At 62.3% G+C, this 21156-nt stretch overlaps 3 protein-coding genes across 17 annotated transcripts; all 3 read left to right on the top strand.

Moving 5' to 3' along the window:
* On the top strand, nt 272-6890 carry ACBD4 (acyl-CoA binding domain containing 4). Of its 11 annotated transcripts, none has more exons than XM_021377895.1 (11): nt 272-465; nt 533-653; nt 724-808; nt 887-955; nt 2310-2529; nt 3517-3623; nt 3862-4003; nt 4147-4293; nt 4808-4986; nt 5062-5219; nt 5546-6890. In XM_021377895.1, the coding sequence occupies exons 1-11, from the start codon at nt 396-398 to the stop codon at nt 6117-6119; spliced, it is 1872 nt and encodes a 623-aa protein (XP_021233570.1). In that variant the 5' UTR covers nt 272-395; the 3' UTR covers nt 6120-6890. The 11 variants fall into 11 exon arrangements, 10 of the variants coding, with proteins under 10 accessions (XP_021233570.1, XP_021233569.1, XP_021233571.1 ...); XM_021377894.1 differs by having other exon boundaries at nt 283-465; nt 887-1007; nt 2310-2423; nt 3400-3623; nt 5546-6211; XM_021377896.1 differs by having other exon boundaries at nt 291-465; nt 887-1007; nt 2310-2423; nt 5546-6203.
* Nucleotides 6906-8052, top strand: HEXIM1 (hexamethylene bisacetamide inducible 1). Its single transcript, XM_021377911.1, has one exon. The coding sequence runs from the start codon at nt 7036-7038 to the stop codon at nt 7882-7884; it is 849 nt and encodes a 282-aa protein (XP_021233586.1). The 5' UTR covers nt 6906-7035; the 3' UTR covers nt 7885-8052.
* LOC110388525 (myosin light chain kinase, smooth muscle-like) lies at nt 12083-19252 on the top strand. Of its 5 annotated transcripts, XM_021377908.1 has the most exons (12): nt 12083-12422; nt 14611-14829; nt 15741-15841; nt 16278-16394; nt 16558-16648; nt 16766-16969; nt 17100-17317; nt 17475-17598; nt 17676-17828; nt 18046-18166; nt 18250-18340; nt 18725-19251. In XM_021377908.1, exons 4-12 carry the CDS (start codon nt 16379-16381, stop codon nt 18853-18855), a joined length of 1149 nt encoding a protein of 382 aa, XP_021233583.1. In that variant the 5' UTR covers nt 12083-12422; nt 14611-14829; nt 15741-15841; nt 16278-16378; the 3' UTR covers nt 18856-19251. The 5 variants fall into 5 exon arrangements, with proteins under 5 accessions (XP_021233583.1, XP_021233581.1, XP_021233582.1 ...); XM_021377906.1 differs by lacking the exons at nt 12083-12422; nt 14611-14829 and adding an exon at nt 14879-15402; XM_021377907.1 differs by lacking the exons at nt 12083-12422; nt 14611-14829 and adding an exon at nt 14879-15397.

Here is a 21156-nt window from a genome sequence, read left to right on the forward strand (position 1 = left end):
TACTCTGTCCCCACTCCTTGTCCCCATGTCCTGTCCCCATACTCTGTCCCCACTCCTTGTCCCCATGTCCTGTCCCCATACTCTGTCCCCACTCCCCGCGCTGTCCCCGCAGTGTCCCCTCCCGCCCCGCCCCGCGCTGTTCCCCCTCGCAGCCGGCAGGGGGCGCCACAGAACGCGTTCCCCACGCTCCCATTGGCTGCAGCGCGCCCCGCCTCCAGCAGGGGGCTCCCGCGCTGCGCCGCTATTGGCTCGGAGGAGGCGGGACAGCGCGGCCCGTTTCGCAAGAGCCGCGCTGATTGGGCGCAGCGCGGCGGCGCCGATGGAAGCCTCGTGCTGATTGGCCGCGCGCCGTCCCCTCACGGAGAGCCGAGCAGCGGGGCCGGCGGAGCGGGGCCATGGCGGAGCCGGGCTGCGGGGATCAGTTCCAGGCGGCCGTGCGCGTCATCCAGGGGCTGCCCCGGAGCGGTGAGTGCGGGCCGGGAGCGGGGCCGGGGCCTCCCCGGGCCGTGCTGATGGCGTTGTGGTGCGCTAGGTTCGTACCGGCCTTCCTACGAGGAGATGCTGCGCTTCTACAGCTACTACAAGCAGGCGACGGCGGGCCGCTGCCAGGGTCCCCGGCCCGGCTTCTGGGACCCCATCGGGCGGTACAAGTGGTGAGGAACCTCCCCCGGTTCGGGCACTGCGGGGTCGGCTCGGGCCCGGCTCAGCGCCGTCTCTCCGCAGGGACGCGTGGCACAGCCTGGGCAGGATGAGCAAGGAAGAGGCCATGGCCGCGTACGTGGCCGAGATGAAGAAGGTGGCCCAGAAGGTAGCGGGGCTCGGGGCTCGGGGCTCGGGGCCGGTGCCGCCCGCCGGGCTCCGCCGCAGCTCTGTCCGCCGTCCGCAGATCATCGACACGGTGCCGCTGGACGAGACGACGCAGGAGATGTTCCGCTACTTCGAGCCGCTCTACGAGGTGATCCGCGACATGCCCCGGCCCCCGGAGGCTTTCTTCCGAGGGACAGGGGGTGAGTGGGGCCGCGCTGCCTGCTGCTCGCCCCTCACCTCGGCGCCGCACCCACGGCTGCCCCCGGTCACCGCCGGGCTCCGCTGCTCCCCGTGCTGCTCCCCGGCACCGCGTCCCACCTGCCCTCCTGCTGCTGAGCGGGTGCTCGCTGTCGCGCAGGTGTTTCTTCAACCCGAGCTTTCCCTCCCATAAACTTGGAGGAGAAAAGCTGAGCTTTGGCTTCCGAGCGCCCCGAGCCCGTCCGCAGCCCTACATGGCCGTGGCAGCGGGGCTGTGCTCCTCCCGGTCAGCCCCGGTGCGGGCGCGGCGCCAGGCAGGGCGGCTGTGTCCCATCTGGGTCACCTGATGTAAACACATGCCTGTGCGTGGAGAAACAGGGGCTGAGAAAGGGGATTACTGGAGTAGGGAGGTGCTGGGCCGGCCTTGCGCTGCAAAAAAACCCGTCCATGTGGCTGGTGGGTGCTGCCTCGATTGGCTCGGCAGCAGGCGAGCTTTGGGGTGTGCTGGCAGCAGGTATAAACTGTCAGTGCTATGCTAATGTCAGAAGAGCTCTGACAAACAGACTCTCTGTCCCCTCTGTCACTCCCTGCATCCACAAAGATGCCCAAGACACATTGGTAGGGTGTGTTCCTGCATGGCTTGGCCTCACGACGGCTGCTCCCTCGCAGGTGCTTTTGTTCTTTTTGCTGACTAACAGGCGAATGGACTCTATTTTTCTCTGGGACATAGAAGCTGGGTCTGAACTCCCCGTCCTTACCCAGCTGTGGGTGTCCTCCTGCACCAGTGTCACTTAGAGATGACAATCTCATTGAAATCTAAACCTCAGACTGCCTGCGGGGCAGATAAACACCAGGTGCCCGAGACGTGGTTTAAAACAACAAACTTATTAAGCTGTGGAGTTATTTGTGCTAAAGGTTCTTAGATTCACCTTGAGCCTTTTTTTTTTTTTTTTTTTTTTTTTTTTTTTTTTTTTTTTGCCATTGCAGCTTTTGTTAATGATAATCCAGGTGAGGTGATTTTGGAGGCCGTGGTGGGTGGGTGCTGGTGGTGCCCAGGCACCCAGGGGCAGCCCCGGCGAGGTGCAGGGCAGCATTGCCACATAGCTGCCTGGCCAGGAGCGGGGAGCAAAGTCCTGGCTGCTGGAAACGCCGCGTGGCTGCGCTTAACCCCGTGGGCTCTGACACCCCGGGGAGGACGTGGGGTGCAGCGACATCACCTCATCCAGCCCCGTGCACGCAGAGAGCAGGCAGCAGCGCAAAGAGATCCGCAGCGCTTTAACTCTGCTCCTTTTCTCTCCCTGCAGACGAGCAGGAGCAGCCGGCTGAGCACAGCCAGGAGGAGCGAGCGGGCGGCCCGGCCCCGGAGCGCCTGGAGGACGCGCTGCCCGGGGAGCAGCAGGACGGGCAGCAGGCGCCAGGTTGGTCTCCCCGGTGTGGCCAGCACCCGGCAGAGACCCCACGGAGGAGGCAGTGGCGACGGGGCCGGGCCGAGCCTCCGTCCCAACGCAGAGCTGTTGGCTTCAGGCACGTCTGGTCCAACCCTGCCTGCGTGTCATGCAGGGCTGGGGCTTCTCGTGGGGCAGCTGCTGACCCCCAGCGTAACCCTGAGCGGGTTTGGTGACTGTGTTGCTCGTGGCCGTATACAGAGGCCTGATTCTGCTGAACTGCAGCTGAGGGATAGAGCCAGGCACGGATGGGGAAAGCGGCCTGGGAGGTGTGTGTTCCGCAGGGGGAGGTTCTCCCTCAGCCCCAGCCGGGTTCGCCCAGCCCACGGGGCCAGGAGCTGCTGGTCCTGGGTTTCTTGTGCAGCCCCTGGCAGGTGTAGCACTGCTGGGGTTGTGCTGGGGGAGCAGTCTCGGTGCCCCCTCGGCCGCATGCACGGCTCGCCCAGAGCGGAGAAGCCCCCGACGTTGGCTGGGTGCTGCGGGGGGAGCAAACAGGGTGACAGCCCTCCCACCAGGAGCATGTGTGGTCACCGAGCGAGCGCTGCGCCCGCGCCCGGCCTGTGCTCAAGGGAGTGGGCCAGCGGTGTGAGCAGAGGGCACAGCAATGGCTCCGTCAGCCCGGGCTCTGTGGGATGCGTGGGGTGTGCGGTGCCGTTCCCTGAGGGCCGCGGTTCCCCGGGTGCCGCGTGCTGCGCTGGGGGTTCCTGCTGGATGCAGCCCTGTTCCCGGAGAGCTCTGTGTGCAGGTGCCGGCTTGTGAGCGAGGCCCTGCAATGCAGCGGGCAGGGGAACGTAGCCCCTGGGTTCACGGCCACGATGAACCTGCCCCTTTGCCCCCTGTGCCTCCGTGCCCTTCCCATGGTGTGAGTGATGCTGTGCAGTGGGAACTGGTGCTTCTCCTTCCTCTGAGCCTCCCGCTGAGGAATTCAGGCCTCGCTTTGTGCTCACAGACCTTGGCTTTCTGGCTGCCCGCAGACCTGCTGGCCGTGCTGAGCTTTCGCCCCACAAGCACAGCGGCTCCGCTGCCGCCTCCCGTCACGCCGGCGCTGCCTGTGCTTCCCTTGCAGGAGCAGGGCTGGCTCCTGCTGCTGACACGTGCCAGGGCAGCCAGGGCACCAGTGACTCCGAGGGGGAAGTGTTCTGCGATACCATGGAGCAGATGGAGCCTGAGCAGGTAACGTCCCCCTGGGCAGGACAGCCTGGAGGCGGGCTGGGAAGTGCTGGGGTCCCGGCAGCCCCGCTCCACGCATGCACTGCTGCGCTCTGCTGCCGGCTCTTCTCTGCTTTCCTGCGAGCTGCAGCAGGGCGGGTGGGAGGACGCACGGCAGGAGCCCCGGCGGCTCGGCCCCAGCCTCGCAGGGTGGCAGTGGGGCCTGGGGGTCTCAGGGTCGTTCTTCTCTACCCTCGCGCAGGCTGGGCAGCTGCTGGCCGAGCGGGGGCTGTCCCCCAAGAGCGTCCCGGCCGGGCGCGTGGCTGGGCGGGCAGAGCGGGGTGAAGGCAGAAGACGGGAGGGGAGCGGCGGTGCCAACCTCGCAGCCCTGGGCTCTGACGGAGGTGGGTGCAGCGCTCGGCTCCCGCTGCTCCCTCCCTGCCTGGGATGTGTGGGGTGCCCCTGCGGGGCTGAGCACTGTGACCGCAGATGGTCAGTAACCACGAGTGCCCGCATCTGTTCTCTTTGACCCTTGGTTCCCAAACAGCTCCGTGCTTCCCCTCCAGGACAGATCCCCATTATTGTCCCTCAGTGTGTCTGAGGGCTGTGCTGAATGCTCTGCATCCTTCAGCTCCGGTACCACGCGGCCCCGCCAGCAGCGTCTGCTCGGTGCCCTTGGATACGGGTGTGCCAGGTGGGGCTGGGAGCGCTCCGTGGGGCCGGCCTTGGTGTCCCTGGAGGTGCTGACACAGGGGACACAACCGCTGCAGCCATCACAGCGGTCCCCAGCGGGGATGGAGCGAGGAGCAGCCCCGGTGGCTGCCCCCACCCTGCCAGATGTCGGGGCTCACCAACAGGGCCGAGCTCCCATGGAGGGCAGCAGCACAGCCCACCACACGCTCAGCTCCCCACTGATGTTTTTGCAAACCTCCAGGGCTGCTTGACCTTGGGAGTTAACTTGTAACGAGGCCGATAAAGGCAGAGGTGGGGGCTGAGGAGCAGCCGGTGCTGCGGCCTGCACCTGCCCGTCCACTGGCAGCCACAGTTGTCGAGAGGCACCAGGGCAGGTTTGGGGCCGACAAGTGGAGATCCTCCATCCCACAGTGCTGGGACAGGGAGCCCAGCTGCTCCCAGCGGTGGCACCGTCCCTGTGTCACATGCACCCCTCTGCCTCGTGTCTGAGTGTCACCTCCCTTTGTGCCCCACAGATCCTCAGGTTGCCAGGGCAGAGCAGGATGCGGGGACCCCCCCTGAGCCCACGGCCGTGGACCAGTGGCTGCTGCCGGAGCTGGACGCCCACGTGGCTGGCACCGTGCGGGCCCTGCAGGACGACATGCAGCGCGTGCTGGAGCGGCTGAGCGAGCTGGAGCTGCTCACCTCTGTGCAGGTACGTGGGTGGGCAGCTCGAGGTGGGCCAGGTGCGGAGTGGGGATAGACCGTGGGTTGTGCCGTGTCCTGGCAGGGCCGAGGCCGCCCTCGAATCTGCCCCAGGTCCTGGTTGCATCGCAGGACGGGGACGCGGTGGCCGGATGGGGTGCCCAGCCCTGGCTGTGCCCCAGAACCCCTCCCGTCTTGCAGGACACATCTGAGACCGATCCCGGAGAGCCGCTTGCTGTGCAGGTGAGTGGGCTGGGAGGCAGCGCTGCGCAGGTCCCTGCTGACCCGTCCTCGCCGTCCCGGAGGCTCCCTGAGCCCTGCACTGTGCTGCCGGGGGCGGTGACGAGACTGGAGAGGGGTCCCTCAGCAGGAGAGCAGGAGATGGGCCTGGGGGCGGGCAGCAGGGACAGGTGTGAGGAATGTGTCCCCGTGCACCGTCCCCAACAACGGCGGTGCCGATGCGGTGGCGGCATGAGACCCCAGCAGGACGATGGCCACAAAAGGGACGGCAGCGCTGGGGGCGTTCGGTGCCGCCCCGCCCCCCCCACACCTCTCTGCCCCCTGTCCAGGCAGCGTCCCCGTGGCCCCTACCCGCGTCCCCGCACACCCTCCTCTTCCTCGTGGCCTGGCCCTTCGTCACCCAGTGGCTGCTGCGCCGCTTGCGGGGGAGGAAGAGGTGACACGTCCCCATCGCGGCCTCCCAGCGCCCCACGGAGCCGCCACCGTTCCCTGTTCTGCTGCTCCCGCACCGCGAGGGCCGCCCCGCTGCCAGCTGAGGGCGGCACAGCCGCGGGGCCCCGGCCGCTCCGTGCTGCCGAGGAGCGCAGCCGGGCTGGGGCCGCAGGGCGACCCGCGGGGGCAGAGATGGCAGCGGGGTCGGGGCGCTGCCGGGCGGGGGCTCGGCCCTGCCCCCCCGGATTAAAGTTGCCTTTTCAGTGCGGTTCTGGCTGTGTGTGTGCTGCCCGGGGGGGGGCACCTGCGGGGACGCCCCGCCACGGCACCGTCCCTTTGTCACCCGGCCGCGCAGCCCCCGCGGGCGCCGAACGAGGCCGGGGCGCTGCAGCCGCACCACCCGTGCAGAGCCGGGCCCAGCGCCAGCCCCGGCCCCCCCGCTTCGGTTCGGTTCGGTTCCCCTGCACGTGACACCGTCGTAGCGCGACGCCATCGGGTGCAGCGGGACCCCCCCCTCACACCCGGTGCCGGCTCTTGAGGGGTGGCAGTCAATGGCCCACACCCCCCCCCCCCGGCGGTTCTCCGCCCCCGGGGTCCCCATTCCACGCTCCTGGAGCTCCCGCTCCCACCCTCCCCCACTCTCCCTCAAAAAAGGGACGCGGCGCCTTTAAGATGGGACTCGCTCCGCTCGCGTTTGTTTACATCTCCCTCCGCGCGGCCTGGGCGCATCGCACAGCGCCCGTTCCGTGATTCCTCCGCCCGAGCACCCCCCCACACCACTCCCTTCTTTCTCCCTTTGCCCCCTGCTTCTGTCCCCCGCTCTCCCCGCTCCCCGTGCGGGCTCCGTGGAACGGTCCCGGGGCGGTGACGGTCGAAGCACCGCTCCGTGCCCCTCCGCGCGGCGCGGACTCGTTCGGGCCGTACCAGGGCGGGGCGGGGGGGGGCGGAGCGCTGCCCTCATTGCGGCGCTGAAGGTCGCTGAGCCGCGCGCCTGCGGCTCCCCCCTCCGCGCGTGGTACGGACCCGTCCCGCCCCCTCTCCGCTATTGGCCGAGCAGCGCGAGCGACGTCCCGCCTCGCCACTCGGCGCTCGGCTACCCGAACGGCGAGGGGGCGTGTCTAAGCGGTACGCCCCTCCCCTCGCGCGCGGTGATTGGCTGTAGGGCGGGGCACGCAGCGCGCCTGCGCGGGGCGCGCGCAGCTATATAAGGCGGCGGAGCGGGAGGGGAGCGGCAGTCGGGAGGCGGCGGCGGCGGCGGTCGGCGGCGCGTGCCATGCGCGCGGGGGGGCGGGCCCGGCGGCGTTAACCCCTCTGCGGCCGTGACCCCGCGGCCCGGGGGGACGGGACCGATGTAGCGTCCGTCCGCGCGGGAGCGGAGCGCGCAGCCATGGCCGACGCCGAGCGCGCCCCGGAGGCGGCGCCGGCGGACCCTGAGCCCGAGCGGGGCGAAGCGCAGACGGACGGGGAGAGCGGGCGGCTGCCGCCCCCCGAGGAGGCGGCGGAGGCGGCGGCGGAGGGCGCAGGGGACCACGAGGCGCGGCCGTCGGAGGGCGGCGCGGCGCAGCCCGGGCTGAGGCCGCGGTACCGCGCGGCCGTGGGGCGCGCCCAGGAGTGGCCCGCGAAGAAGAAGCACCGCCGTCGGCCGTCGAAGAACAAGCGGCGCTGGAAGCCCTACTCGAAGTTGAGCTGGGAGGAGAAGCAGCAGTTCGACGAGCGGCAGAGTCTGCGCGCCTCGCGGCTCCGCGCAGAGATGTTCGCCAAGGGGCAGCCCGTGGCCCCCTACAACACCACGCAGTTCCTGATGGAGGACCACGACCAGGAGGAGCCCGACCTGAAAACCGGGCTGTACCCGCGGCGCTCCGCCGCCAAATCGGACGATACGAGCGAGGAGGACTTCCTGGAGGAGGCGGCCGAGGAGGACGGCGGCAGCGATGGGATGGGGGGGGACGGCAGCGAGTTCCTGCAGAGGGACTTCTCGGAGACGTACGAGCGGTACCACGTGGAGAGCCTCCAGAACATGAGCAAGCAGGAGCTGGTGAAGGAGTACCTGGAGCTGGAGAAGTGCCTCTCCCGCATGGAGGACGAGAACAACCGCCTGAGGATGGAGAGCAAGAAGCACGGCGAGGCGGCGGAGGCGGCGCGGCTGCTGGAGCTGGAGGTGGACCGGCTGCGGGCGGAGAACCTGCAGCTGCTGCGGGAGAGGGACCTGCGCGCGGCGGAGGCGGCTCCGGAGTGAGCGACCCCTCCGAGCGCGGAGCTGCGGGACGCGGCGCTCAGCCCTCCCCCTTTGGAGGCGGGTGGGGAGGGGTCGCTGTCAAAGTGAACTCATGATGATGCTTTTTTTTTTTTTTCCCCCCCTCCTCCTCCTCCTCGTGTGTGTGTGTGTTTAAACCAAAAACAAAAACAAAAAAAAAAAAAGAAAAAAAGTGTAAATTGGCCAAAACTGACTATAAAAAAAAATTATAGAGGTCTAATAAATTTAATTACTTGTAACTGTAACAGCTTCGGTGTGATTTCTGGGAAGCGGTCGAAGTGTCGTTCTCCCACGAGGGAACGCGGGTGGAATCGTTCTCGGCGCGTTGCGGCCGCTCTGCTCGGTGGCTCCCGCGCTGCCCCGCGCCGTTTGTGCGGTGGGCGCCGCTCGCACCTCCCGAACGCGTTACAAGCTGAAGCGACCTGCCCGCCTGAAGGCTCGGAAATTTTCCCGTTTCTTCCCTGTTCCGTAAGAACTCGGAGCTGGGATCGCAGCAGAGCTCCCCAGAAATGCTCCCGGAGCCATAAAGTGAGGCTTCAAAAGTTCTCTTCCAGCGGAGAAGAGAGAAGCCGTGGTGTCAGCGCCGCCGGGCGGGTCTCCCCGCTGTACCTGGGGAGAAGGCGGGGGAGCCCGGGGGGATGGGGACGGCGAAGGGTGAAGCAGCGCGGGGGCCGAGCGTGCGCTGTTGTGTAAGCGAGGGCAGGATGGGCGCTACGGAACGCATCTCGCAGCGAGGAGGCAGCCTGCGCGCTACCTGCCGCGCTCCGGGGGCAGGTTTATTCCATAACAAACGTAAGCTCCGGGGAAGGGGAAGATGGCGTGGGGCCGATGCGGGGCTCCAGGCGGATTTTAGCACGGGCTTGGCCAAAAAATCCGCTCGGGGCAAACGCTGCCACCAGCTGGGGGAAGGAGGAGAGGAGAGAAGAGGGGAAGGGGAGCTCGCCCGGGTGCCTCGCAGTCTCCTTTTCCCTTCCCTCTGCCATGACAGCGCTGGGGTGGCTGCGGGGGCTCTGCCGCCGGTCCTCGTGTTGGAGCGGGGCGAGTTAATTGGGATCTCGCTCATTAGGAGTGGAGTGAGTTAATTGGGATCTCGCTCGTTAGGAGCCACTGCTCAGGGGGAGAACCAGCAGCCGACCGAGGCCTCCTGCTCCACCTGGAGCCCCGCGGCGCCGCACGGCGCGGATTCGCCTCCTCCCGGGACAGCTGTGTCCGGACACCCCGGCTCCGGCAGCGGTGACCCCGGGGCAGCGCGGTGAGCGCGGGCAGCACTCGCAGCCCTCAGCCCCCGGGTGGGGGAGAAACCCGCACCAGGAAATTGCCAGAGCAATGTAGCAGCACGGGTGTTACTAAGTGACATCCGTGAGGAGCTCAGCGCCCATGCGGGCCGACCCGCACCCGCTGACCCCGGACTGGTTACATTGAATTCACACAACAACCCCTTGTTCAGTTACCTGCGAACGCTTCAACAACGGGCACTTACAGACACAGGCACCCCCCACCCGGAGCACCACTGCTCCCTCCACACCCACCAACTCCGCTTTGATTCTACCGACTCTGTGCCACGTTCTGCTTAATGAAGGACTCCTAACACGCACTAATTGCTCCTAATCCCCACCTCAGGTGTTCTGGAGCGGCGTGTCTCCTCGCACGGTCCGACCCCACCTCCTGCACTCACACTTAGTGGCAGGCTCAGGCTTTTGGTGCCTGCAGCAGCACCCCGGGTGGAAGAGGCAGGCACTGGGATACCCCCCCTGGCTTCCAGCTGCTCCTCAGGCAGGAAGCACCGCAGCAGCAGGCCGGTTCCCTGAAAACACTGCTGCGAAAAAGGGAAGCCGTCCATCGTAACAGCATGCCAACGCTGCAACAGCCAACGTCCGCGCAAAGCGAAACCCGGCTCCTGCCCGCAGCGCTGCTGAGGGGACGGCGCGGAGCAGCCCCTGCGGCTGAGGGCCGGCCCCGCGCCCGCTCCCAGAGGCCGCTCCCTGCCCTCCTCGCCAGGGCCCGACCTCGCCGTTGCTGCAGGCTGCCTGGGAGCTGCCCGCAGACACGGTGCCATCCCTAAGGCTTAACGCGCTCCAGTGCCATCTATTCTCTACCTTTAAGACACAGCACTGGACTCACACGGCTGCTCTGGCTATCCCAACGATACCACAACACAAGCAGGATTCCTTTTTAAAGGAGGACCTCTGGCACAGCTAGCCCCGCACGAGGAGCAGCTCGCACAGCGCTCACTGATGAGGCCGTTCCGCAGCAGCCTCCCATCCATCTGCAGCGCAGCGCCAGGATCAGTCCCTCCGTGGCTTCTCTCCATTCCCGCTCGCACCCTTTTGGAGAAAAAGCAGCAAAAAAACCAAATCAAAACAAAAAAAAAAACCAACCTCTAACAACCCAGATAAGTGCAGGGCACGTGGGCTGAACTAACATCAGACCTTCAGCTGTTGTGTGCACTCTCAGACACACATGGCACCACAGAATCTTCAGGGTTGGAAAAGACCGCTGAGAGCCCCCGCTCCGACCTCAGCCCACCCCACCGTGCCCACTGACCGCGTCCCTCAGTGCCACATCACCCTCAGGGACGGTGAGCCCACCACCCCCCTGGGCAGCCTGTGCCAGTGCCCCACCACTCTGAGAAGAAATATTCCTCATGTCCAACCTGCACCTCCCCTGGTGCAACATAAGGCCATCACTCTTGTCCTATTGCTGTTACCTGGAGCAGAGGTCGACCCCCCTCCCCACCAGCTCCTTTCAGGGCACTGTAGCGAGCAATAATGTCTCCTTTCAGCGTCCACTTCTCCACACTGACCCATTCCCGTTCCCGCAGCCGCTCCCCACTGTGCTCGCCCCCTCACAGCTCCGTGCCCTTCTCTGGACACGCTCCAGGGCCTCGACGTCTTTCTTGCAGCGAGGGGCCCAGAGCTGAACGCAGCACTGAGGTACACGGCAATAAACCTCCCAGCCTGGAAATGCAGCAGTCTATGAAATGCAAAGCTCCAAAGCACAGGAACTAATCGAGCAACATGGACATTTGTCAGCAAACCCATTTCAACAGAGCATTTTCTCAAAAAAAACAAACAAACAAGAAATTCCAGCTGCATAACTAGAAAACAATCTGATTTGTGACTGGGAGATCCCACATTTGACAGCAGGACACACACTCAGAACCCCCAAATCATGCTGTTTTGCACCTGAACCAAGTCCAAGCACTGTTATCTCCTCCGTCCTCATTTCCACTGCACAGAGCGAGGCCTGCAGCCCCAGGTCAGGGCTCTGCTGTGCTGATGGGCCCAGGGGGCTCCGGGCTGCCCCAGTGCTGGGTGGGGCCATCGTGTTGGGGTCTGGGGGGTGACATGTGGGTCCATGTTGACTGTGGGGGGGCCCTGTGGGTCCTGGAGCACTTCAGGGACCCATACCCCGAGATGAGTGGTACTGAGGATTATGTTCTCAGGGAGTTACATTTGGGGATCATTTTTCAAAGGCAGTGCATTAAAGGGGCGTTGTGTCACTGTGTGGCTTTCTATGTTTCTAAACCAAAGCATCACTTTCACTATAAAAATGCACTGTTTCCCCCCATGCTGCACCCACCGGGGTCACTCAGACGCTGCTGCTCTCCCAGCACAGCTCCAACTTATAATTTTCCTACCACAATGTCTTCACCCCCCCTCCCGTAACCCAAGTGAGGCCCAGGACCAGGCCCCTCCGCCGCGTTTCCCTCAGCCACGGCCCCCCCCGAGCTGCGGCCTTCTTGGGGCCCTCCCCGCCCCACAGCCCCGCACTCCTGAGGGGAACGGCCGCACCGCGCGGGCCTCCACCGCTCTCCTCAGGACTCAACACCGGTGGGAGCCGCTCCCCGCGCTCCCGGCTCGGCTCGGAGAACCCTCGAAGTCTCCGGCCGCTCAGCAGCCGCGCGGCGGCGGGCAGCGAAGCCTGGCACAAGCCCCCACACACACAAAATGGCGGACGAGCCCTCACACCGCCCGCTCGTCCGCCATAGCCGCCGCCTCGTCCCGCTCGCCTTCCAACCAATCAGGCGCCGCCGTACTTCTGCCGGACATCGCGGCGGAGCCAATGGGAGGGAGAGGTGTAGAGGAAGGGGAGGGGTGCGCTTCCGCCGCGAGGGTTTATGGGAGCTGTAGTCCTGAACCGTGGGCGGGGTGGGGGATGTACTGCTGCGGACTTGCTGCCCCATGGTGCTGTGCGGCCCCCTGTGGGACTCTGCGCCTGCGCGCTGTGCGTTGCTATGGCGACGGGAATGGGGCCTGCGGCCTGCTCCGGGCCTACCGCCCGGTGGGAGCCCTGCGCTGTTTCCGTTTCCAGCTCCGTTCGGGAGATTCACCCACGTACCGAAACACACCAAAAATTAGGGTTACAAAGACGGGAAAGGGACTGAGGGCACGGCTGTGAGGAACACTGAGGCCCTGCAGTGTGTTGGGCCCCGAGCAGAGGAGAGGGAAGGCCTCATGGTGGCTGCAGTTCCTCACAGTTCACATTGAGCAATTGGAGCGGCAGCGAAGCTCTATGAGGTTCCCATTGCCATATCTTTTTTCCCTCACCATTGTGGTTCCTAGATCCCCGTTGCCAGTTTTCAGTTTCCAGCTCCCATCTCTAGTTCCTAGTTCCCAATTAACAATTCCCATTTCTGAGCTTCTAGATCATAGTTCCCAGTTCCAAGCTTCCAGATCACAATTTCCATTTCCCGGTTCCCATGTCCTAGCTGCTGCTCCCAGTTCCCCATTCCCTGTTTCCACTCCCCAGTTCCCTGTTGCCCACTCCCAATTCTCAGCTCCCAGCTCCAAGTTAAGAGCTCCTAGCTCCCAGTTTCCAGCTCCCAAATCACACTTGCTAGCTAACAGTTCCCAATTCCCAGTAGTTTCCATCTCCTCTTTCAAAGCTCTCTGCTCCCCATTCCCAGTTCCCCTTCACCACTTCCCAGTTCCCAGCTCCCAGTTCACATCTCCCAGCACCAAATTCCCAGTTCTCAACTCTGTAATCACATTCTCTGCTTCCCAGCTCAGTGTTCTCTGTTCTGAGCTCCCAGACCTGAGTTCTTATATCCCAGTTACCACTTCCCAGTTACCAGCTCTTCCCAATCCCTTGCTCCCAGTTCCCTGCTCTCAGTTTCCAGTTCCCACTTCACAGTACCCAGAACCAATCCTAAGCTCCCAGTTCCCACTTCTCAGATCCCAGTTCCTAGCCCCCACCTCAGAGTTCCCAGTTGTGAGCTCACAGTTCCTAGCTCCCAGTACCCAGTCCTAAGCTCCCAGTTTACATTTGTTCCCAGTTCCCAGATCCTGCTTGGTGTCCCAGCCAACATGTTCCTGTTGTGTCCCCACGTCCCTGGGTGTCTCCCATGCCACCCATGCCCCCTCTTCACCCCCAGGTCCTCAGAGTGCCCCCAACATCCCCCATGTCACCTCATGTCCCATGTGCACTCCATGTCCCCCTGCATGTACCAAGGTCACCCACGTGTCCCTGGGTCCTCCCAGGCCCCTGTGGCTTCAATGTGTCCCCATCCCTGGTGTCCCCAGGTCTCTCATGTCCCCCCACGTGCTCTATGACCCCCACATTGCTCACATCCTTTCCATATTCCCTGTGTCCTCCATGTCTCCTGTGTCCCCCCACATATCCCCCATGTCCTTCATGTCTTCCATGTCCCCTATGTCCCCCTACATGCCATCCACGTCCCCTCTACTCCTGTGGTTCCCACATGACCCTATGTCCTCCCTGCCCCTAGTGTTCCCTAAATGTCCCGTGTCTTCTCCATGTGGCACTACCTCCCAGTTCCAGGCACTGCCCCAAGATGGGTGGCCCCACTGTGCGGCAGCGTGGCTGTGGGCCCGCAATGACAGATGGTGGCTCCTGTGGGACCAAGAGTGATGGACACCCTGAGCAGGGCACCGCACTGATGGGCACTGTGAGCAGACTGAGCGCTGCAGAGAAGGTGTTTTTGTAGGACCTACAAATAAACAGGCAGTTTCTCTTTAAATCCACCTAGCATCCGGCACAAAGGGGGCACCTGAAATGGGGTGGGGGCCATGGGGATGTGTCAGGGGGACAAGAGACCTGAGAGGAAGAGCTGGGATTGCACACCTGGCCTCAGGACCCCACCAAACTTCCCTGGGCATCCGAACCCCACAGTGGGCATTTCTGCAGCTCTTTGGGGTTCCTCCTGCCCTCAGCTCTTAAAAGCTTCGGGTTTTCTCGGAGCCGATACCAAACTGGTGGTGTGGGGCACCTCTAGCCCCAGGGAATTAATGTGCGTGGGGGTGGGGGGTGTGATCAGTTTCACCGAAGAGCTTTGGCTTTTTTTTTTTCCCGAGCGTTTTGTTTTTATTTTGCTGGGATGAGCACAAGGACAACACTGACACCCGGCAGCTGTGGGTTCCGATTGTCAGTGCCCTCAGCTGCTGCACAGACTCCATTCCCTGTGCTGCGCCTGATGAGCACCTGACAGCCTCACTCTGCCCAGTTTTGTCCCTTCCTGTCCCCTTTTTGCCCCATGCTGAGGAGCAGGAGGCAGTGCAGCACAGCACGCTCTAAACCCCCAAACCCTCCAGAATGGGGCCAAACCCCAGTGAGGATGCTGCAAGGAATGTGGTACACAGGCAGGGGTCTCCACCGCCCCTCACCCAGTGCAGCAGCTCCACCCTCTCCTCCGTCGTCCCCTACACGTCCTACATGTCCCCAGCGCGCCGTGCTATGTCCCAGCAGGGTCGATATTGCAGCGGGAGAGCGGTGAGATCGTGTCACCATCCCCAGGCCGTGGGCTGTGTGAAAGCGTGGATGCGGTGGCCCTGCCACTCAGCTGGGAACATTGTCCCCATGGACTTTGAGCGCTTTGGGAGTGGCTGGCGGAGCCCTGTGTCGCTTCTGCCCCAACAGCACCAGTGAGAACCAGAGCAGTTCCGCGACCCCATAGGGGCACCGCAGGTAATGGGGTGACATCCCCTGTGCTGCAGGGAGGCTGTGACACGGGGCTGCACAACGGGGTGGGACCCTGTGTGGGGCCTCAGCCCCATCCCCAGATCTGGAGACAGCTCTGTGGGAAATCACTGCGTCGTACTGATTTTAAAGCAGGGGAAACCGAGGCACAGTGTTTTCAGAGCAGCTGCACAGCCTGCAAGTCCTGGTCCTTGGGGGAGAGGCTGGAAAACCCCATTTTTGCTTCAGAGCAGCAGAGTTCAGAAGCAGGGAGCGGTTTTGCAATGCTCTGTTCCCATTCATTCCAGCTCACCTGGGGTCACCAGGGTGGTCACAGCCTGGGGTGGGTGTGGGGACAGCAATAGCTCCAGTGGGATAATGGATGGGTTTGGGGACAGCAATGGCTCTGATGGGATACTGGCTGCAGGTGGAGCTGGGGGAGCAGGTGTGGGTACTTAGGGCCATTGTGGGAACCCACTTGTGGGTGGGGATGAGGTGGGGCTGCTGCAGGATTTAGGTTCTGCAATGAGCTGGGGAGGGATGTTGGCTGATGTGAGGCTGAGGGCTTTGCTTTGTGGTGAGGTGTGAGCTTTCTGTAGAGTCCTGGGTGGCTTTAGCTGGGGTTCCTCCAGCTGGGATCTGGGTTCAAAGCCCTGAGTGGTGTCTGGGGGGTATTTGGAATTACAGCGCTGGGGCCTGCTTTGGGGGTGGCTGCCAGGCAGCTCAGTGTTGATGCTGGTGGTTGTTTTTCCCTGAGTACGGAAATGCTCTGGGAAGGAAGGGGAGGTCTGTTCCCTGCAAGAGCGATGCTCCAGCTGTGCCTGGAGCCTGGCTGGCGCTTGGCCCTGAAATGTTCCCATCCAAACTCCATGGCTGTAGTGATCCCCAATGCCAACTCCAGCATCACCCTTCCTTCCCAGCTCACTTGTGACGCCGGTGACTCAGCAGTGACCCAGCAGGACTGGAAGGATTGGGGACCTGTGCTGGTGGCCTGGGGCAGAAGGGGACCAGGTGGTGACAGGTCAGCAGCGAGGGTCTGGGTTTGGGTGCCACTGTGCAGCACCTGGGGGTGGCTGTGCTCTGGCCTCCCCACTTCTTGTGGGCAGGCTTGGGGGGACCTGCCTAAGGAAACGGCTCCTCTGCCTGAGAAAAGCAGCTTTTCCTGGGGATTTCCTGGCTGCTGCAAGCTGGAGCATGTAAAATGCTGTAGCTTCTTGCCTAAGGCAATGTGGGCCCTAGAAAGAGGGTCCGAGAAAGAGATTCTTCCTTCAAATGGGAAAAAGGGGGTGCTGCTTTAAAATCACTTCCTACCTCTGCACATAGCAGCTCGGCACCTTCCCAAGGTCTCTCCTGGTGAAGGTGTAGGGCCCTGCAGGACATCACTGGGGGCACAGCGGGGGCTGTATGGTGCCGTAGGGCTCTCCGCATCTGTTCAGCCTTGGTTCTTCCCCATGCAGATCCCAAGGAGCAGGCAGAGGGGTGCCACCTGCCTCACCCCAACAGTGCATCCAGCATCTGTCCTGACTCTGCTAGCACCCTGACGAGGCGTGGCACCGCAATGTCCCAGGCAGAAGGTAAGCACTGTCCTTCACCTGCCCGGGGAGGGGCACAGCCACAGCACGGGGTCCCCAGCATTGGGCTCACCCCCCGTGTCAGCACTCATCTCCTATCCCATTCAGTTCAGTGCTTTGGCTGTGGCCCTACAGCCCTTCTGATCACCCCCTCTGTTCCTGCCAGCAGGTGAGGAGGATTTTGAATGCTGTGATGTTGTCATTAACAGCCAGGAGAAGGTTTCAGATGTGTACATACAGCTGGAGAAGCTCGGAGAGTAAGTTGGGGTCCCACATCCCCACCAGCTCTGAGCTGTAGGGTCTGCCCGTGGGTGGGACGTGGGGTGGTGGTGATGGGCACAGCTCCTCCATCTCTCCTGCTTGCTCTGTCCCAGGGGCAAGTTTGGGACGGTGTACCGACTGCAGGAGAAAGCCACCGGCAAGATCCGTGCTGGGAAGTTCTTCCGGACGCGAACAGCCAAGGAGAAGCAGGCGGCTCGGGCTGAGGTGGAGCTGATGAATCTGCTGCATCACCCACGCCTTGTGCAGTGCCTCGCTGCCTTCCAGGGTCCTACGGAGCTGGTGATGGTCCTGGAGTAGTGAGTATGGGGCAGTGGGGATGGTGCTGGGGTGGGTCCCTGTGCCTTGGGATGGTGGCATGGAGTACAGGGTGGTTTAGGAACCTTGGGAACCCCTGTGGGGTCCCCAGCACCCTGCCTGCTCCCACAGCGTGGCCGGTGGGGAGCTCTTTGAGCGCATTGTGGATGATGACTTTGAGCACACGGAGCCCAGCAGCACCCAGTACATGCGGCAGATCCTGGAGGGGCTGCAGTACATGCACAGCCAGGCTGTTGTCCACCTTGACCTCAAACCTGAGAACATCGTCTGCGTCAGCCCGGGCAGCCACTGGCTCAAGATCATCGACTTTGGCCTGGCACGGAAGCTGGGTGAGTGAGGGGGATCCCCTGGTGACAATGACATGCTCCAGGGAGATGTGTTCCACCTGGGTGCAGAGGCACGTACCTTCCCCAGGCAGAGGCACGTGTTGGGTTCAGCTGGGCTGCCCTGGGGGCTTCCTGGCCATGGGCTCCATCTCCTCTGCAGCTCCGGACACCCCTGTGAAGGTGCTGCATGGAACACCTGAGTTCATGGCTCCAGAAGTGGTCTCCTTTGAGCCTGTGGGGCTTGCCACAGACATGTGGAGCGTCGGTGTCATCTGTTATATCCTGTGAGTGGATCCCCCAGGGACAGCAGTTAGGCAGGAAGGGGCTGAGCTGCCCCTGATGTCCTCTGTCCCCTCTTCAGGCTGAGTGGGGAGTCCCCCTTCCAGGGGGACAATGATATGGAGACACTGAGCAACATCACAGCTGCCCAGTGGGAATTTGAGGAGGAGATCTTCTCAGACATCTCCCAGCAGGCCAAGGACTTCATCAGCCAACTGCTGCGGAAGGATCCTCGGTAAGATGCAGGTGTGGTGTGAGTGCCCACGGTTAGAGATGGATTTGGGGTGTAAGGAAGGTGATGGGAGCAGATGCTCAAGCCCAGGGATGAGCAGGGGAAGGTGCAAGCCCTTCTGTGCTGATCGCTATCCCCAGACCCCAAGTGGTGGTGGAGCTGTGCCTGAGGCCACACCAAGGGCCTGAGGGCAGCCCCTAATCCCCGTGTCCATCCCCAGCTGCCGGCTCTCCAGCTCAGGGGCTCTCCAGCACCCCTGGCTACAGCAGCCCCTGCCCAGAAGCTCGAAGGTGCTGCCAAAGGAACGGATCAAGCAGTTCCTGACCCGTCGGAAGTGGCAGGTATGTGGAGCAGGCTGTGCCTGGGGGACAGTGGAGAGCATGAGGATTCCAGGGAGCCTCACTGCTCTTTCCTTTCTCTCCAGAAAACAGGCAAAGCCCTGCTGGCCATCAACAGGCTCACGCTGCTGTCCCAGAACCAGGACAGGAGAGCATCAGAGACCCAGGATGAGGAAGGTGATGGCCCTGAACTGTTAAGCCATTAACACCAGTTCTCTCTGCTTTGCCACCCCCCACAGCCTTGCACTCCCTGTCAGTTTCCCCCACCTCTGCTCTGGCTGCCCTGGTATTACTGAACACATTGGGTGCCTCCCCAGTGAGGTGCTTCTGCTCTGGGCTAGCTTCAGTGCCCCAGAGCTGTCTCATGTTTTCAACCTGAGGGGCCAGCTCTGATATAGGCTTAGAGCAGGCATGTCCTGCGCTGCAGCACTAGGATCTGTACGTGCTCCAGATCTCGGGGATCAGCTCCTGCTTGCTATGAGTGTAACACAGGTCTCTCCAGCAGAGGAAGAGGGTTGCATGCAGCTGGCTCCTCACTGCTCTCTGTCCATCTGCCCACAGACTCATGCTGCAGTGCAGAGGAGGACCAAGCTTGCGCATCTCTGCCCCAGAGAGGTCCTAGCTTCTCAGAGCCACCAATGGGCATGGAGGAGGAGGACGATGGGAGCACAGAAGCTGCAGGCAAGGCCTAGAGCAGTGCTGCTGTGCTGCCCTGGGGCACAGAGAGCTGGTGAGGGGGAGAAAAGTCACCAGGACAAAGCCTTCTCTAGGCCTGCAGTTCGTACCACGACCTGGCCAGACTGTGGTGGGTGCCCCTGCGCTGGTGTGGGGACAGTTGTGTCTTTCATCCCCAGCATGGAACTAGTGCTCCTGTCTGTATGGCTGCCTGGGCTGGGGCTGCAGCCTGGCTCTTCTTGCTGCATGTTTTGTGAAGCCAATAAAGCACTGAGGATCTCTTGCTCCCTGTGCTGCTCCTTTTCTCCCCAGATCACTGGGCAGGGTGGGGAGGAGCTGCTCAAGCTGTTTCAACCCATGGAGGGCTGGTACTAGTCTCATCACCTGGTGCTACGCTGGCCTCCAGGAAGGAGGCTGGCGCAGTGCCCTGGGGAAGGGACTGAGTGGGGATGGCTGTGGCAACATCACTGAAGCCCGTCCTTAGGGGAAGCATCTTCCCTCTGAGTGTGGGGCAGCACTGTACCCTGGCTCTGTCCTCATGGCATTCTCCCTTTCAGCTATGTATACAAATTGAGAAGATCCCCTGTGCCCTCTCTTTTCTAGGCTCAACAGTCACAAATCTCTCAGCTTTTCCTCAGCAGTGCTTCAGATCCTGGGTCCCTTGTTGGACTCAGATCTGCAGACCTGCTGAGGGTACTCTGTGCCCCACCACCCAGATCACTAATGAAGATGCTGAGCAATATTGGACTGAGCACTGATTCCTGGGGTATGCTGCTAGATGCTAGCCTCCAACTAAACTTGGCACTGAGCTTGCTATCCTCTGGGCTCTGCTATTCAGCCTGTCTTCAATCCACCTCATATCACTCATCCAGGCCACACAACAACAGCTTGTTTGCGTGCATCCTGTATGGCACAGTGTCAAAGATTTGACTAAAGTCTACCAGGTCAGTAACATCCAACTTCAACAACTCTTGTCAATGTGCCCTAAAAACCTCCTGGATTGTTTAGGTTCTGCTATGCTGTCCCTCCAGCAGAGTCGCACGAAGGACCGGGGCCTGAGAATGTGAGGCTGCTGCCACCTGCCTCTAGAGGGCCTCGTCTGCTTGTCCTTCCTGCTCAGGTGGCCTGGAGCTGGCGCCCATCACAACAGCAGCTCTGTCCAGCCTCTCCTCAACCTTAACCTGTGAACTCCTGCTTTGCTCCTTCTCCATCCCCAGACAGCGGTTTGTGCACTTCAGCTGCTCCCTCACATAGAGGAGAAGCAATCCAACCTCATCTTCCCATCCTGTCATTCTGAGGGAGCCTGTGTCCCTCTGTTGCCGTGCTCCAGCTGTGGGAGCTGTCTCCCCACACCTCCATGATCCCAACAAGATCATAGCCCTGCAACAGCATGTACATCTCTAGCTCGCTGTGTTTATTCCCCCATGCTGTGTGCAGTAGTGTGGAGGCACCTTGGGCTCCCTAGCGTGCTGAGCTTCTAGAAAAGGTTTGGGAGCACTTCATCCTTGCACTCACACAAGTGCTGGAAGTGAACCTGCTTAAGCTTCCCATTGTTGATTTTGTGATTCCCTCCCTGTCACAATGCTATGTGCCTTTTGTGCAGTAACCTTGTCCATTGCTCCCTCGCAGGGCTGCTGCTTCCTCCCCTTCTCCTGTTCTCTCAGTTTAAAGCCTGTCTTTACACATTCAGCCATCCCTGGGGGTTCTGGTCTCTTAGTTCCTGTGCTAACTCTGTAACCAGCAGGGACTGAGGGGACTCAGAAATTGCAGTGTGGCCTCAAATGTCACCCTAAGGTGGCAGGTTGGGTGGAAATCAGGATTTGGAAGCAACAGGCTGGACATGTCCTCATCTTTCCCTGCTCCTGGTGGTGCTGAGCAGGCTCTGGAGAATAGCTGACTGCTGCACTCCTCTGCCTCATTAAGCCCAATCAAGCTGGGCTGGAGGATGCCCTCTCCTGGCAAATGCTGAAGCTGGAGAGCTTGCAAAGGTGCCCTGGTCTGAATGGTGCAGCCCTGTGTGCGCTGCTGCGGTGAGGCTGTGCCAAGCAATGCTTGAGGCATGCCTGTACTCCTTCCTCTCTTCCTCTGCCCACTGCATCTCCTCAGGCCTTTCCTGCTGTGTGCTCCTTGAAGCTGGAGGTGAGGCCAGGAGGGGTTAAGAGCCAAGTGTTATTTTTATCAAAGAGAACTGAATCTACTTGCTCCCAACTACTGCAGGGACGTGCGTCCGGGGGCTCTGACTGGGCTCACTCACATGACACAGATGGAAGGGAAACCAGCTCTCAGAGCTGCTGCTGAATGGGCAGCAACAACCTGCT

Source organism: Numida meleagris, chromosome 26 (assembly GCF_002078875.1).
Source record: "Numida meleagris isolate 19003 breed g44 Domestic line chromosome 26, NumMel1.0, whole genome shotgun sequence".
NCBI classification, from domain to species: Eukaryota; Metazoa; Chordata; class Aves; order Galliformes; family Numididae; genus Numida; species Numida meleagris.

Coding starts and splice junctions, on each gene's coding strand:
- ACBD4 (XM_021377894.1), top strand. CDS start 396: ATGGCGGAGCCGGGCTGCGGGGATCAGTTCCAGGCGGCCGTGCGCGTC. Junction 466..532: donor CCAGGGGCTGCCCCGGAGCG/GTGAGTGCGGGC, acceptor GTGGTGCGCTAG/GTTCGTACCGGCCTTCCTAC. Junction 5,220..5,545: donor GAGAGCCGCTTGCTGTGCAG/GTGAGTGGGCTG, acceptor CCCCCTGTCCAG/GCAGCGTCCCCGTGGCCCCT.
- HEXIM1 (XM_021377911.1), top strand. CDS start 7,036: ATGGCCGACGCCGAGCGCGCCCCGGAGGCGGCGCCGGCGGACCCTGAG.
- LOC110388525 (XM_021377908.1), top strand. Junction 16,970..17,099: donor CTGGTGATGGTCCTGGAGTA/GTGAGTATGGGG, acceptor CTGCTCCCACAG/CGTGGCCGGTGGGGAGCTCT. Junction 17,829..18,045: donor CTGCTGCGGAAGGATCCTCG/GTAAGATGCAGG, acceptor GTCCATCCCCAG/CTGCCGGCTCTCCAGCTCAG.